Raw genomic sequence first — 18,127 nt, 5'->3', positions numbered from 1 at the left:
AAGGCCACATCTAGCGCCGACATGGCCACACCCACTAATATGGGCTGCACCTGGCGCTAAGCGCTCATTTAAGGCCAGTGGGACGATAGAGCCCATGCTTATTTGATTGTTCACACTCTGGAAAGTAAGACGCTGAGAAATCGGCCCTCAAAGTTGGAGAAGTTTTTCACACCTGAGGCAGCCAGTTAATGGGGGAGTGAACAAATAGCTGCTCATTTACATTAACCACTCCCCATCCTCTCCAGCTGATCACTGTCACTCCACTGAGACGATGAGATGATGAGATGAGATTAGATGAACTTTATTGTCCCAGAGGGGAAAATTGTCTTGGGCATAAAGTGCCATACACAGCCACATATCACAAGTACATAGAGGTTTTGACACTATACATACAACAGACAGAAAAAAACACATCGAAACATACAGTGTAGACCCTTGCTAACATGCACACTAAACTTCCACTGGGAAATTGTGCAAGTGGTGTAGTATAAAAATAAGACAGCGAATGCTGGTTGGTTCATTGGTTCAACACTTCATCCTAATTGCACAAGTCATCATGGGTTTATTGCACAACCCTCATTGCAATTTCCCATATGATAATGTAAAAGAATAAGAAGATAAAATAAATACAATTTTAGGAGGTACAGACCCCTCCTCAAGAGCAGTGGGGTACTCAACTAAATAAAACCAGTAACTCAAGACACTGGGAGACACTGGGAGACAGTCCACAAGTAAGACAATGATAGAATGTAGTACTGTTTTGGTGATGGGTTTCATACACTTTCTGTAATAAAACATCTGAAAGCAAAAATCTTATCAAATGGGGTACGCGTGGTCTAATTTTGAGGTATCCATGCTTTTATCACTTCTCATCTGGATTATTGTAATTATTATTACACTAGTGCAGTGCCCGTTCCCCCATGCACCACCCCGTGGGCGCTCCCCCCCCCCCCCCCCCCCCGCACACACACTGCACTCTGTCAGGTCCCCCTAAGCGCAAGTTTGAAGTCGATCCGACAAACAGACAGTCCTGGAATAAGTCCAAATTGCATAAACCACTTTTTGTGTTGCCAGTAGGTGGCGCTATGCCAGATTGCATGTAATTCAGCTCCCTGCACTCCGTTGAGTCCCCCTAAGCGCACTCCCTGAGTTTTAAGTTTGAAGTCGATCAGATGAATGGTTATCAAGATAAATCGCTATTTGTGTTGCCAGTAGGTGGCGCTATGCGCAATTGCACGAAAATATGGCACTGCACTGCACAATAGGGCACACTTCCAAAGTTTGAAGTGGATCCGACCAACGCTTCTCGATGGCATGGAGCAGATGATGCTCATCCATAAGCAGTGGTGGAAACGGCCAGGTTTTACTCTGGGAACCCTACTTACACAGGATGGGGGTTCACGGAAGTGGCGTGGCCCTAGAGGATATTATTTCTGAATGCGTGACTCATTATAGCCTACCATTATAGCCACATAAAAATCTCACTTAACTAAGATCACTGAGCTCTACTGATTATTTCCCCTTGATTTTATTCATGACAAACTTAACACGTTCACTGCCAATGGCGAGTTGACTCGTCAAAAAAAATCGATTTTTTTTTTTGACGGTGGGACGTTGATCTAACCCTTTTACGTCTCCTATACCAGAATTGGAGGTATTGAATGTGTATAATCTATTTTACCGACCCACTGAGTGGCGACATGTCTCTCCACAGTAGAAAGAGGCGAGCCAAAACTGGAGGGAAAAGCGCGAGGAAGCCGTTCTCATACTGTAAAATGGATGGCGAAAACGCTTTCACTTTCGCGCTGACGCACAGCGGTGGCAACGGTGGGGGGTTCCAAGAATAGACTGGATGCACACTTTGAAACACGCACCATAAATAAGCCCAGAATCGCAAGAGCTTCATCAGAGCTCTCAACCGGACCGCCAAGAAACGAGCGAAACCCATCCAGCGAGCCCCATCCAGACTGCCAGGCAGCAGCAACTCGTTTGTCACAGACCCGCTGCAGAGCCAAGGAGGGCGGAGGAGAACGCCCACGGAGGGAGGAGTTGGAAGCAGAGGGGGGTTTCCTGCTGTTATGGAGGAAATTACTGTTCAAAACTATTGTTTAGATGTCTGACGTCTTACTGATGCCAAAAATGAATGGTTAAAGTGACTGTTCTATCGAATTTCACAAAAAGCCGTTTATCTCTGAATAATTTTTCAGACGCTGAAACCATGCTGTATTCAACTGCTAATGCTTACATAACTACTAACTCTACAAACTAACTCTTTTAGACAGAGAAAGCACACATTCTATTAGTTCTTTTGAGATATTGTGTGTTCACAAAATCTTAGCAGAAAAGAATCCTCGGGTCTTGAAAGATAAGCCAGAATCCTCAAAAAAACCCTCTGGCAGAACCTACCTACAGTAAAAAAAAAAACGGCTGGCAGTGAATGTGTTAAATATTAATGCTGCTTATTCAGCTTACAAATACATGTTCTCCTACTATTCTCTGCTGCTTTCAGGCTGCCCTCTCTCTCATGTTTACTTAACCCCCCCCCCCCCCCCTCCCCATTCAATCTCAAGGACTCGATGTTGATTTAGTTAATGACCCTGTGTTGACTGTTCTCACCTCCTTAACTCATTGAGTGCCACGGACGTCGATCACCATCAAAGTAAATAGTGACGTAGAGTGCCACGGACGTCGATCGACGTCAAATGCGTTTTTTGATGGTGGGACGTGGATGAAAGCCTCAGGCATCTCCTGTACAAATATGGGAGCTATTGAAGGTGTATAACCTATTTTACGGACTCATTAGGTGGCGACAGTGCTCTCCAGATTAGAGATAGGTCCGGAGAAACAGGAGGAAAAAGCCGTGATCAAAGAGAAATCGATGCATGCTGCAGCCAGAGCCATATAGATTGCTCTGTCTGGAGCTGACGTTGGCTGCGAACAGGAGTCAATCCGCGCCCACAACTGAGCCCCTCTGCCTCTGTCTGACTGTATAGTTTCTCCACACGATTAGCCACCAGAAAAGCAGCACCCGACGCCAAACCATTCAGCAGTCCGGTTTGGCTCTTCCCTGTCGCGCTGGGAGCCGCCCGGCACACACAAACGGAGCACTCCGAAAATAGAGTGGGTGCGTGTTGGCTGTGTGTTACGTGTGGGGAGGAGTTTGCAGCTGAGGGGGGGAGGGGGGGAGAGAGGGGTGGGGCACGCAGGGCATCACACAACTACACCATGTCACTACATCAGAAAATATTATCTTCAGACTCAGCGAATGTGCTTGAAATGCTGCATTTCACAAAAGGCGGAATATCTCAGCTAATAATTTGAAACGCCTGTATTTGCTCAAAACGACCTATCTTCTCCGGCTCATAACTAAAGAACGGAAAATGGTATCAATAAACTTTTTTTTGCTGATGATACAATAGAGCCAGCTCGTTCTTTGTGCGTGTTCGGTGTTTACATAGTAATATCACACAATATTCTGTGGGCTTCGAGAAATCACTGAAAACGCTCTGAAAACTCTGGCACTGGGAGCGTCCGTTCTCCAAAAGTGGCTGGCACTCAATGAGTTAACGACCCTATGGCCAGATCAGTTGGAGCTTGAAGGAGCGCAGAACTGAAGACAGATATTCAAATATCAAACGTGTTTCGCATCCGAATCGCATGGAAACAGGGCCCTGCACTCCGTTGGGTCGCCATCAGCGCACCCCCCGAGTTTGAAGTCGATCCGACCAATGGTTCTCGAGATACGCGAAGGACAGAGAGACAGAGAGACAGACAGACGCTCCCACAATTATAGTATAGATGTGTGCCTGTTATGTTCTTTTTTGGCTCCTTGTGCAGAGCAAATTCCCTGAGGGGCAATAAAGGTTTCATTCATTCATTCATATAATAATAATAATAATAATAATAATAATAATAATAATAATAGGATATAATATGAATAAGGATTTGATAAGGGAGTTCAGAAGCTGCTGAACAAAAATAAAAAACACAAAGACATTGGTTTCAGACTGTGCTTCAACTCAAGCTAGTTAACTAGCAAGCAGCAGATAAGCAAACACGACAGACACACACACACACACACACACACCGTGGCTAGCAGGCCTCGCTAGCACGCTAAAGTTTTATTTTGTTCTCAACAAGAGATGGTTGTGATGGGGGTATGCTAGCAGTAGTTTACCCACCGTGTTTCCCCTCATTGATTGTTACAGTTGATCTGAAAATAAGCGAGTAATCTATTGTTAGATGATGTCATACCTACATCTCCCCATGAAAATGAACTGTTAGATGATGTCATGACTACATCACTATCTGACTACGTCACTGGACGCTGTTAGGATGTCATCATTGGGATGTCGACAGTGAGGAGGTCACAATCCATGATCATGTCATCACTGATGATGTCACAACGCAGTGTGATGTCATATTCGGGACCTATAAGGGTGTGCTCTGCAAGTCCTCTGTAGTTGTTCATAGATTGATCTCACGAGAACCCTCTGCAACAGTTCCCATCTTCGAACCTTGCAGACTCAGCTATAAAGTGCTACAGCGTTCCTAGTTATCGAGACTTCAGCTTACCAAGTGTGCCTTGTACATCAAGTATCTGCACGTAAATCCACCAGTCTCACAGCTCGCCTAACATCTATAGGCTATGGTTTATGTCCCGCCAAAGAACTTATTGATAAGAAGCGCTGGCGAGGGACAATCGCACACAAGAGACGCACCATTTTGGAGACACCCATGACGATGACACCACGCAAAAGATAAAGATAAAGTTTAAAGAATCGTGCTTAATCCAACAAGATCATCTCACGGGAAACACTAACGTTACAGCTGGCATTCCTTGGGAATTCTCCACGTTGTGTCAGGAATGTAAACAAAAGCCGTATAGCCAATCGAAACTCGGTATGCAAATACAAGAATGGTTCTACCATTAACCTTGCTAAACAGTGTTAAAGCGAAAGTGTTCCCGAGTTATCATTACTGTGTTATAGATTTAGAAATACAAATATGTGTTTCATTTCCATGATGCTGTGTATTTATATTACAAAATAAATCATTTTCATCATTTAACATAACTTATCTCTGTCTGGTTTGTTTTCAGATTCACTCAGAGAGAAAATGCCTCCCACACCAGAGGAGCATCTCTCCTGTACTGTCTGCTGTGACATCTTTAAAGATCCTGTCATCCTGAAATGTAGCCACAGCTTCTGTAAAGCCTGTCTGCAGAGATGGTGGACAACGAAACCCGTGCGTGAGTGTCCAGTTTGTAGGGCTACATCTTCACAGAGAAAACCACCATGTAACTTGGTGTTGAAGAACATGTGTGAGGCCTTCTTACTGGAGAGAGATCAGAGAGCTTCAGCAGAGTCTGAGCCTCTCTGCAGTTTGCACTCTGAGAAACTCAAGCTCTTCTGTCTGGACCATCAGCAGCTTGTGTGTCATCGCTGTCTGGATTCAGACACACACAACCACCACAGAATCAGATCCATTGATGAAGCTGCACGGGATCACAAGAACAAACTCCAGCAATCTCTGAAGACCTTAAATGAGAAACTGCAGCTCTTTAATAAAGTTAAAGGAAACTGTGATCAAACAGCAGCACACATTAAGGTCCAGGCCCGACACACAGAGAAGCAGATTAAGGAGGAGTTTAAGAAGCTTCAGCAGTCCCTTCAAGGGTTTCTACAAGAGGAAGAGAAGGCCAGGATCAATGCACTGAGGGAGGAAGAGGAGCAGAAGAGTCAGACGATGAAGGAGAAGACTGAGGGTCTGAACAGAGAGATGGCAGCTCTTTCTGACACAGTCAAAGCCATAGAGAAGGAGCTGAGGGCTGAAGACATCTCTGTCCTGCAGAACTACAAGGCTACAGTGGAAAGAGTCCAGCACTCCCTGCTGGAGGATCCACAGCTGGTCTCAGGAGCTCTGATAGACGAGGCCAAACACCTGGGCAACCTGAGCTTCACAGTCTGGGACAAGATGGGGGAGATGGTCTCCTACACCCCTGTGGTTCTGGACCCAAACACCGCCCATCCAAAACTGATCATGTCTGAAGATCTGACCAGTGTGAGCCGTGGAGAGAGACAGCAGCTTCCTGACAATCCAGAGAGGTTTGACAAGTTTTGCAGTGTCCTGGGCTCTGAGGGCTTTAAGTCTGGAACTCACAGCTGGGATGTTGAGGTTGGACACTGTACAGGCTGGAGACTGGGTGTGTTCATAGAGGGTCCGAGGAGGGGACTTGCATGGTCTGCATTATGGAGAATATGTTTATTTACTAATGGTAAATACAGTGCAGTCTCTCCATCAGGTACAGTCACTGAGCTCAGAGTGAAGAAGAAGCTCCAGAGGGTCAGCGTGCGTCTTGACTTTAACAACGGAAAGCTGTCATTCTTTGATGCTGATACTGACTCCCACATACACTCCTTCAGACATCCCTTCACTGACAGGCTGTTTCCTTTTTTTTCCACTGTGGAAGATGGAAACACTCTGAAGGTAATACCAGTGAAGGTCTCTGTTAGACCCAGTTAGAGAGAGAGAGAGAGTCTGTGTGCGTGCGCGTAGGTGTGTGTGTGTGTGTGTGTGTGTGTGTGTGTGTGTGTGTGTGTGTGTGTGTGTGTGTGTATGCGTAGATAAACCCTACTGGTGTGATAAATGTGGGAAGAGATTTCGTCACTTAAATTCATGTGTCCAACACCAACATATCCACACTGAAGAGAAACCATACCACTGTGACCAATGTGGAAGGAATTTCAGTCAGTCAGTTCACCTAAGAACACATCAACATACTCACACTGGGGAGAAACCCTACAGCTGTGAGCAATGTGGGAGCAGATTCAATCAGTCAAGTCACCTAAGAACACATCAAAGTATTTACCACATTGGGGAGAAACCCTACCGGTGTGATGAATGTGGGAAGTGTTTCCGTGTGTCATATGAACTAAGAGTACATCAGCGCATTCACACTGGAGAGAAACCTTACCTCTGTGGCCAATGTGGGAAGAGTTTCAGTCAGTCACCTTCCCTAAGAATACATAAATGTGACAAGAAATTCTGTTTCTCAAGTGAACAAACATCACCATAGCACATTCACACTGGAGAGAAACCTTTCCAATGTGGGAGTTTCAGTGATTCACATACCCTAAAAGTACATAAACGCATTCACACTGGAGAGAAACCCTACTCATGTGACAAATGTGGGAAGAGATTCTGCCACCCCAATAAGGGACACCACTGTAGCTAACGTGGTGAAGAGTGCCTCCACTCTAGTGAGACCAGAGAGACATTTGGAGAAGTCCTACAACCTTGATGTGTCCCTTTTATGGCTCATTTCCACCACATGGTACTGCATAGTACGGCTCGTCTCAACTCAGCTTTACTCGTGTCGACCTGAAGTAGTGTCTGCTTCCACCGCAAGTAGCACTCGCTCAATCTATCATACTTGTTTAAATGCATAAATTGAAATCAAGACCTTCCAGATACTTTTCACAAGTTTATTTTATTGTATCATCAGACATTGACTCATATTCAACTAGTTGAAAAAAATATTTCCATTTACTGTTTTTGTCATATATCAAGACATACATTTTTGTCAAATTAAATTTAGAGGTCAAAAGTCATGGAATTAACTGAATATGACAGTGAAGTAGGGCCATATGAAACTCATTTTATTTTTTCCAAATTCCATTTTATTTTTCCCCAAATTCAATTGTTTCTATTTAAATTTTAATTTAGGGATTAGGCTCAATATTTTATTGCTTTTTCGGTGACTTGGCTCTTTGAGATGTCCTTTTTGAGATGTTTCTCAAAGTGAAAACCAAGTTGTGAGGTGACGTAAGGGTCCTCGATTAAGACCCACCCCCTCTCAAAACACCCCAATCGAAAACTGAATAATTTCTCTAGGCCTATTTTACAATTATGAAATAATTTAGGTTAGTACAATAATTAGGTCTGCTTTTGATTTTGGTATTTAGGCCTACTTTGATCAGTTTCAGCCAAATTATGTGAAATTCGGCAATATTCCATGTTTTACAGTTGATTCCATTTGTATTACCAAAATCCATGATTCTGTCTGTTTTTTTCCCGTTTTGTGGAAATAATATGGCCCTACACTGAAGTCATTATCTTCTTTTCCACCCTTTTGGACTTAGTTAAAACTAAAATCTTATTTTATTATGCACCTACTGGTAAGGTGCTTCTTTTTGGATGTAATGTATATACTGTAGCTACTTGAGGTAGTTACTTTTTTCTTTCCTTTTTTCTGCGGGAATGTCCCTGGATGATGGCAGATTGAAAACTCCGTTCTTCTGTGGAATAGAGAGAGAGTTAATCAGCATTGTGGGAACTCATTTAGGCTTGAATGCAACCTATGTTCATTTATACAGTATCTAAAAGTTACACGTTCTAGCAGTAATACACTTTAGGCTTATTTGATGTTTTCTGTGTGATTATTTTTAGATTGTCTTTATTTGTTTTTTGTTCTCCATTTTTTGAGCAATACTATTTGATTTGTCTCAATAGTACTCTGAACAAGCCTTTTATGCTTCCTTTCTCTAAAGTGCTGTAACTACTGTCTTTTTTCTACTTGAAATGTTTTTATATGCTAAACTACTAACATGGCAATAGAGGTTGCACATTCCAGCATAAACAACTGGTATCGATCATCCATCAGGATGAGGACTACTAATGAACAAAGAAATACTAATGGAATACACACAATCACCCACCCCCAACTTGCACACATATGGAAACACACCCCTAACTTGCACATGTATGGAAACACACCCCTAACTTGCACACATAATATAACACACAATATATACATTTGGAGTGCCAGAATGCTCTGATTAATCAGACTAAAAAGAGTCTGTCACCATTGTATGAGACTGGAATCACCATGATGGAGGAACTGCTGTGACAGTTTCCAGAGTTTCAGTCCTCTCATTCTCTGACACTAACCTGACATTGCCAGATGGGGGCGGTATTGTTTGTTTTCACAAACCAATCCAGCTTGCTTGCAAGGTTACTCTGACAGGAATGCCATAAATCTCCCCACATTCTTGTAAAAACTTTCAAATATCTTAACACACTTCCTCTTGGCTCACCCTCCCCAATATAAAACACTCCTTTTGGGCACCGCCGCATTGGTAGTCTGGAATCCAGTCATGAGTCCTGATTGAAATGTTAATCACATTAGAAACACAAGTTACATATGAGTCAACTTGGTGAAGGCTTTATAGCCACATAATTAGATCACAAAGGTTTATTTGATGTCCTATGTTAGTGTGCCATATAAGTTTGAATACAAGTTCACAGGTTATGTTTTTTTTTTCAGTTGACAACAGTAATCAGTGCAGATGTAAAACCTCTGTCTATTATTTTAAAGTAAATCATTAGTATGTCACATTGTAAATGAGGTAAAGGAATCATTCCCCTTTTGTATTCCTCCGCCCGCTATTCTCTCCCTCAGCCCGAGGTGAAATCTTCTCAAACAAAGACATTGCTATAGATCGCTAAGTTATCTGCTAACGTTAGCATGTCTGACCCGGATTGGAAACGTTTGGGCGGTATTCCATCAAGGCGGATAAAGGAGAAGCCAGGGTTATTTTGATAAATCGCTATTTAAGTGCAAGTTCTGTTCTATTAATGTGGCTTATAATTCCCTACTCGGTACCCAAGGTTCATTGACCCATAGCCTACTGTGGTCTGCGTTTTACTGTTGCCAATTTATTTCCTCATTTCATTGCAATTTCCCCATCATAGCCTACTTATTTTGTTTCATTGCATCTCATGTGTTTTTTTCTATCTATAGTTTCAATAGGCCTACCTCATTCTGGTGATCAATCTGTGTCTTATGTTACTAATTTCATTGGACATGCTTGATTATAGTTAAATAAATATTCAAATTTATTGCAGAGAAGTTGTTCGTGTTTGTTTGCAGAGCAAAGTAATCCCTGAACTCACAACTTTAGATTGATGACTGATTGAAATAGTAAGCGTCTAATTTCCCTTCACCTATGGTGCCCCTTATGAGTGTTAATTTGATATCTGGATCAAAGTTCATATTTTCATACCTTTACTAAGCTAGATTTGATCATTTTAACTCTACATGTTACACCACTGTCTGCAGGGGAAACAAGCTTATCTGTCCAACCAAACGTAATAAATAAAAGTTAAATGACAGCAAAATCTGAATGTGCAGAATTGTGTTTGTTTCTCATTCATTAATCTTGCCATTTGATTGCTAGAACCATTTGTAAACAATTTAAAAATGTCATTACAAACTAAATATAGTTTGGGTGGAGAGCTTATGACACTGTGATGGCCAAGTGTCTCATTTGTGATTACTCTGGCAGAATAACATGGAGCCAATATCACCATTATTTTTTTCTGACCCACCATACAGATTGTCATATTTGTAATGAGATAATTGAAATTAGATATATTGTCCCTCAAGCTCACTAACATGAATTAACAGTGACATCAACAAAGACAAGTTCAAATTAAAGGCACAATAAACAATGTAAAGGCAATTTCTGATTATGGTCAAACGTCAGTCGCTCGTTTAAAATGTATAGGAGATGTATTTTTATTCCAAAGCATAAATCTAGTCTGCAGAGTGGGGTGTCGGTGCAAATTCCAACCAAGTGCCCGAGCCAAATAGCTCTGTGTCTTATACAGCGAGATAGCCCCCACCTTTGGAAGCTGGTAACTTTCCATTACTCATAGGAGTTCAACCTTCCCATGGACGGCTCCCTGGAATACAATGTTATCAGGTCACGGTCATATTGGGCTACATAGTCCTTAGCTTGCTCCTTGCTATTCGTGTTGCTGTAAGTTAACTCCAGGGTTCATGACAGAGTATTGGGAATGGGTGGAGTTCAGATATTGGCAGAGTATATGGATGGAAAAAGATCTTGAAGCTTGGTATTCTTAAAGAGCCCAACACCAAATAGGGCAGCTATTGTCTAGACTCTAGAGGACATCATGTATCCTGTCAGTTACAGGAAAGGAGTCATTCAACCTGCCTGTTCTCTTTCTTCCTTGAAAGGAAAAGTCAACCCAAACAGTAAAAAAAATAGGCTTTATATATTTTTTTATGATTTTCAATTATGCAAAACAGCTCTAATGGGCCTCTTTTGTAAAACATACTCATGCACTAATTGTGTATCAAATTCAAGCTAAAGTTGTGATTTATGGACATTTGAGCTGGGTGCCAAAACAGTGATGACACTTTTCTTTGCATACGATCCAGAGATCCACTTATTCAGTGTGATGGTCTGCAGTCTGAGGGTCCAAGGCAAAATGCTCAGCAGATCAGCAGGTTGTCAGTCTTCTCCACTCCAGGGAGCACAGCAAACAAACGGAAACAGAAACAAGACATCTGAACCACAAATTCTTTCAGCCATACCTGTGGTGCTGCACTCATTCATTTAGGGTGTGTCTCGAACATCAAAAAGAGCTTTTTTAAGCTACAAACAAAAGGACAATCCAAGCACTCCAAATGTAAAAATATAACCACCAGGAAGTAAATATTTAAGAAGCATTTATTGTAGGCTAGTGGCTGAATCATTAGAAATGCCAACATGTTTCGACCCAATTTTTTGACCCTTAAATGTTGGTGGGTCAGGGTAGTATGCTATGCCTTCTGCATGTTCATCTCCAAGATTGGATTATGATGAAGAAGGGGGAGGGTCCATAGTGTAGTATTTTAAATTAAATCCAAGTTTTTTTTAAAGGTTTTGGTCTGAGTGAAATGTTATGTGGTCTCTCCTGTTTCTAAATATATCTGAACCGTTTCGGTTGACCAAGTAAAACTATTTGTATAAGCATTTTACGAAATGTCTATGAGAAAATAAATGGGGGATGAAAATCTCTGGTACAGTGCTGAAGCAGGAAGTGACGTTCACTTTGGCTCTGTAGCATCCAGTGTTGGGGGTAACTCATTACAAAAGTAACATATTACATGTAATATATTACTTTTAGCAGTAACTCAGTAATATAACATTACTTATAGGATTTCAGTAATACCAGTTACTTTGTCAAGTAACTCAATTTACAAATTTAGTTAAAAATAAATAAATCAAAGCACATATTTAAAAAAGATACAATCATTTCCTAATCAAACTGTTTGTTTTTATGCAAATGACCACTATAGATGACAATAAAAAAGGAAAATAATAACATTTAGAATTTTGGATTGTTTACACTGACTTCAAGGCGGTTGAATTTATTTGTCGGGATGGTTCCGGGGCATCGTTGTCATTCTGCTGCTGCTGTTGTTTTGGTAAAAGTAATGCAAAAGTAGTGAAATATGTAACGAGTTACTCTACACAGACAGTAATATTGTAAAGTAACTTATTACTTTCAAATGAATTGTAAAGTAACTTATTACTTTCAAATGAAAGTAACTAGTAATATGTAGTATATTACATTTTGAAAGTAACTTGCCCAACACTGGTAGTATATTACATTTTGAAAGTAACTTGCCCAACACTCCTAGCATCACAGTGATGAAGAAAAATACACAGAAAACACAAGATGCTAAAGCTGGCCAGAGATATACCCACCCACTCATTTGATTCCATCTGCAACAGGATCCCAGGAGTCTAGTCTGTTTAAAGCACTTGACAGGCAGCCGATGGAGGCACAGCTGAAACCAAAGAGAGCTGCAATGAGTGAAAAGGCTCCAATCAGTTGTCATGGTGGTGCCATTTTTACCTTCCTCAACATGGTCATACTTATTTTTGCCACTAGAGGGAGGCAAGCGCTAACAAAGTCAGTCTCACAAAAAGGAACATGAAATAAAATCCAACAATTTGCTCCAGAATGGCATGCATTTGTAACAGTGCGTACACAGTCATTTTTAATTACATTAGTGTCAAGCTGCTCACTCAAAAGTTACATGAAAGCAGTGCAGAGACTTAGTTACTTACTTAGACTTAGCTGACAGTGCGATGTCATAGAGGAGGTCTACCCGAGCGTGTGCATATATGGTTTGTGCCGACACCTTGGACACAGGGGTGTCCAGTGTCCAATTTGTAAAGGCTATGCAGTCCAGTGAACAGTATTTATCTATTTAGATACTGAGAAGAACGTTCTCTATGTTATTGGAACAGTTATTGTCATAATTTGTATTATAGAGCTTTGTTTAAACTTTAAATGCTTAACTTAGTTTCTGTAGTGGAGAGAACAAGGGACTAGGTGCTAGTCAGGGGTTTTGTAACCAAGTTCACGCCGGTGTGCCGGCCAGGACACCACTTAAAGCCTCCGGCCGGGTATGAGTAAGAAACAGCTGAGACAGGATGCTGTTTCAGTCCTTCTTTACTGGTATTTGCAAACAACATATACAGGTGGTGAGTCAGGGATATCTTTGAACAGTTGTGGTTTACTTTTCTATAAAGAAAAGAATAACAAAAAATTAAATGAGTGATACCAAATATAAATAAATCCCATTAATATCCCCATCTGCATAAATACTATTACTCCCCTTATCATTACAGAGCCAGAAATAAACGACATTGACTTATTAATAGGTTTCCAAAAACATATTAGCTACTGGTCCTTATATCACCCGTTTTACTGGTGAGACCTTTATTCTGAAAATCCACACTTCCTGTTGCAGTTAACTATCCGAGCTTAACCTCGATATAAATGCAGGCATCAATAATAACCTCGGGAGGCTCGCTCCATCACAGAACATCACTCCACACAATACCAACAACAGGCAATAAACAATAGCCTACAACATAAGAACATGCCCAGGACAATAATATTTACACTCCAACTTTGGGGCCTTTTCTACAGTTTCACTGTGTAAATGTATCATTTTTCAATGGCTTCTGTGTGCTCTAGGCTTGTGTAAAAAGGCTCTTTTACTTTGAAAAACGCCCACCGGAAATGCTTATTGTTGCTGCCTTTCCAGCTAATCAAAGCCCGAGGGCGGGAGCGTTCGTCACTTCTAGGCGCTAAACTGGATTCATTCCGTCAGACAGACACCCAGAGCGGAGCACAGGAGCGGATAAACGACACTACAGAAGCGTCTTTCAGTGTGCTGCTTGGGCGAGATAGTCGAGCGAGGCACTGCGAGGCACACCTCCGGCACAGGCACCGAGGTATGGGGAGAGAGCTGCAGCTGGCGGGTCGGGGGTTACTTTTCTATAACTTTGCACCATTTATTTCTCTAAAAAAGTAATGTTATTTAATGTAGGCTAGCTAATGTTGGATAGGTCATTGGTTTTCTAGCCGGTTTTCTAGCCGCTAGACTAATCAGTCATTCTTCCTTCAGAGTCTCGGATGCGCGGTGGGAAATTACGGAATCTTTTGGAGTATCCTACCATGGCCCCGTAGGGTTGGATAGCAACATTGTGTCTGAGGTAGGTACAGTTTTATTGTGATTGATAACGTGTATATCGCGTGAAGCCATTGCTGCCGACATCCCAATGAGGGATCAGCCGAGCAGCATTTTGGTAAACAAACCGCAACACTGGGCGGCAACAGCAATGGAACCCTATGGAGCACAAGTGGCCCCAAGCGTGAGTGTCTGACTCTAGCCAGTTAACTCTGTTTATATTTTAAACACTGTGACAGTTCACACAACTTTAACATGACATTATACATCAAACTCTTGAGCTACTTCTGCTCTCACTCAGAATGTCAAAATATAAGCGATGTGATGTATAGTTTTTGAGATATTAACGTTTGTTTGGCACAACTCATACTATTAACTGCCGGCGGGGTTCCGCATTTCTGGGTGGCAAGTGACGTCACGCTGATTCGTCCTATAGGACCCGCGCATCCGAGACTCTGAAGGAATAATGACTGATGAGTCGTGCGTTGAGGCTAGTGGTTTTCAAACTTTTTGTGGCTAATGCACACCAAAGGTCAAGCCAAAATCTCAACGCACACCTGTATTCATATCCATGCAAAACAATCTGTAAATGCTTTTTATTTACTAGTTACCAAGCATATTTAACAAAAATAATTCAAGAATTAATTTGAAACTTAAAATGACATCAAACCAGCAACATAGCCTACCATTTAATCAATCCACTTAATTGTTTAAGCAAGATATCTGCAAGGAGACGTTTTTGGTGTGTCCCAGGCGTAACTTTAACAGCTACCTGTTTTGAATGGAGAGAAACACCTGTTTTGAATGGATGATTCTGTACAGCTAATTTACTGTACTAGGCAGAGTAGTAGAGTAGAAAAGTGTATTTATGTGTCACTCCGCAATACAACAACAGCATGAAAACAATTCTGTACATACAACAAGTATTGCGGACCACTCACTAGGAGTTATGAGACACAGGGCCCTATGTTCCGACAGGCGCTATCCTAAGGTGACCAGATTTCTCAAATGAAAATCGGGGACATTTTCAGGTCCGGTAGGGGGGCCCAGGGGGGGCTGTCCCCCCCCAGCTTTTAGAAAATTGTGTACATTTGACAGTAAAATGCATCAATCTGGTGCACTTTGAGAGCAAAAGTAAGAGGCTAGATCTATGAAGAACTTTGTGATTTTTCAACAATTGAAAAAGAAGCAGTTTACAATGGTTACTAGTTATCTGGCACATTTTACCACAAATTAGACTATGGTGGCCTAGGTAATTAATGGGAAATACTGGTGTGTTGTGTAGAGTGGCAGGAACATAGAGAGGGACAACTTCTCTATTTGACCTCACCAACTGGTGGATCATTTATTTCCACAAAACAAAAACCATCTGCTGCATACCATCCGGTCTGCTTAGAACACTGCATAGCATAGCTAAAACTAAGGAATTCAAAGCATGTACTGTACAGATCCCGTCCAAAAAATTAGAATATCATGGAAATAACATGGATGACCGTGGGCTTCAGCGGATTGTCAAGCAAAGACGATTAAAAAATTTGGTGGAGATTCAGAGGGAGTGGACTGAGGCTGGAGTCAGTCATAACTGAGAAGTAACTGCTGATTTTCTTCACACTATTCTAATTTCTTGAAATACTGTTTTTCCATGATATTTTTTGGAAAGGATCTGTATATCCTCACTCCTTTATCTATTAGCATACACTATCAGCATTGATTAGATGGCATTAGTAGACATTTCCTTAATGTTAATGCACCAAAAAAATACAAGTAAAAAATAGGGCTGGGCGATATGGCCTCTAAAGAATATTGCGATGTCTTTCGGCTATATCGCGATACAACGATATATATCTCGATATTTTTGAAATCTCTCATAAATGCTCAATTTAACCCTTCAGGGTTCATACACATTTTGACCAATGGATTTCCATGACTTTTCCATGACTTTAAACCAAATTTCCATGACCAAACATTTTGTAAAGTCTCGTGTAAGAAAGGGCAGATGTAGTGAGCAAAGATGGATGATTTAATATTCCATAGCTCTGACCTAAGCAAATCTGACATCACTATTGTGAACACAAACAACACTTCTGATATAATATGATTGTTTTAGTAAAGTGTATCACTCAATAGTCAATACAAAAAATAATGGCTTTTATAGAACCAAAAGCCTAGCTGCTTAGTCTGCAGATAAAACATAAAAGGCATACCGTAAAACTGCCAATAAGGGCCCGGGCGTTTATTATGCAGAATCGAGTTTGACCCCAGGCGGTTAAAGGAGACCAGGCGGCAATTGGGGGGAGGCGGTTATTTCTTTATTGTACCAAATGGACCCAGGCGATTATTATTTTTTGTACAGAATTCCTGGTCAGAAGTATCAAAAAGTATCAAAATGCTCAGTAACAGTAGAGGGTGGGTACAGGCAGTTGTGAACATGCCTCTAAATGTACCTAGTGCAACAAATATATAAAATAAAATACAGTACGGTAATGCTCAGTAACAGTAGAGGGTGGGTACAGGCAGTTGTGAACATGCCTCTAAGTCTAAATGTACCTAGTGCAACAAATATATAAAATAAAGGTAGTAACATGCAACAATTAGTGCAACAAATGTACCGTATACTGTAAAATACACCATACCGTACAGTACAGTAATACAAAAAATAAAATACAGTATCCTCTTTCTTTCTTTTGAAATAAAACAGCACCTATCGGTAAAACAAAACAAAGAGCAGCAATAAAATTCAAGTATGGTAGACCTCCCTCACACACAAACAAACCACAATTGTAATATGGCCTCTAGTCCTCCTCCTCCTCCTCCTCCTCAACCACACCCTCATCATCCTCTTCCTCAATCAACAGTTCATTATTGAACTCCTCTTCCTCGTCCACTTCCTCCTCCACCTCATCAACCTCCTCCTGCCCCCTTGCCCTCCTCAGCATCTCCCTTCCTGCCTCTGGCATCCCTGGCTTGAAACAGTGGATCTCTCTAGAGTTGCTCCGATCGATCGGCACTTTTTCGGCTTTGATCGGAGTTATCAAAAGTGCCGATCAAACAAGGCCGATCAGAATGACACAAAATCTGCAAGAATTACTACCAGAGACGTTTCAATATAGAGATAGTGCACTCCCAGGCTGCCAAGTAGTATTCTTCCGGTCTCCTAAAGGGCAGCTTGTGATTGGCTGTCTCTCCGTGTCATGAAGCTTTATTGGCTCCCAAGTTTCCTTAGGGGGCGTGGTGGTAGTGGCGAAAAAGTGTTTGGAAGTTGCACTCTCTCTATAGCGAAAGCAGCTTGGGCGAGAACAAACAGCACAGCAGCTAACATGGCGTCGCCTGTCTGGCAATTTTACAACTTGTTGGAGAAGGACAACAAATTTGCCGTTTGCATTGTGCTCAAAGGAGATACCGCGTGGAGGAACGCAGCAGAAGAGTTTCAACACTACGAACCTCATAAGACATTTGAAGGTTTCCCACGTCAAGGAATTTGAGGAGTTTACAAAGTTGGCGAGCGCTAAGGCAGCGAAAGAGCGTGCAGCAACCCAAATGCCACTCACTCAGCTAACTGTAACAGAGACATTGAAACGACAGCAACCCTACAGCAACGACAGCAAGAAACGAAAATAAATAAATGCAAAGCTAATGGAATTCATATGTCTTGATCAGCAGCCGCTGTCTGTTGCGGAAGACCTCGGGTTCAAACGCCTCATGTCCTGCTTGGATCCACGTTACACGCTGCCAGGACGTAAATATTTAACTGACGTTTGCCTGCCGGAATTATACCAAATTGTG

The 18,127-nt window shown here is 41.7% G+C and overlaps 1 protein-coding gene across 1 annotated transcript; it reads left to right on the top strand.

The window, feature by feature from the left end:
* Window positions 1–5,118: 5,118 nt before the first annotated feature.
* LOC310777403 (E3 ubiquitin-protein ligase TRIM35-like) lies at window positions 5,119–13,281 on the top strand (the record flags this gene model as incomplete). The annotated part of the gene is made up of 2 exons (XM_083637733.1): window positions 5,119–6,220; window positions 13,247–13,281. The coding sequence occupies 2 exons, from the start codon at window positions 5,119–5,121 to the stop codon at window positions 13,279–13,281; spliced, it is 1,137 nt and encodes a 378-aa protein (XP_083493859.1).
* Between the last annotated feature and the right edge of the window lie 4,846 nt (window positions 13,282–18,127).

The sequence above is a fragment of the Poromitra crassiceps genome, assembly GCF_964638095.1.
Source record: "Poromitra crassiceps genome assembly, chromosome: 5".
Taxonomy (NCBI): Eukaryota; Metazoa; Chordata; class Actinopteri; order Beryciformes; family Melamphaidae; genus Poromitra; species Poromitra crassiceps.
The sequence above is the reverse complement of the archived record's forward strand: the minus strand, read 5'-3'. Positions and strand labels throughout refer to the sequence as shown.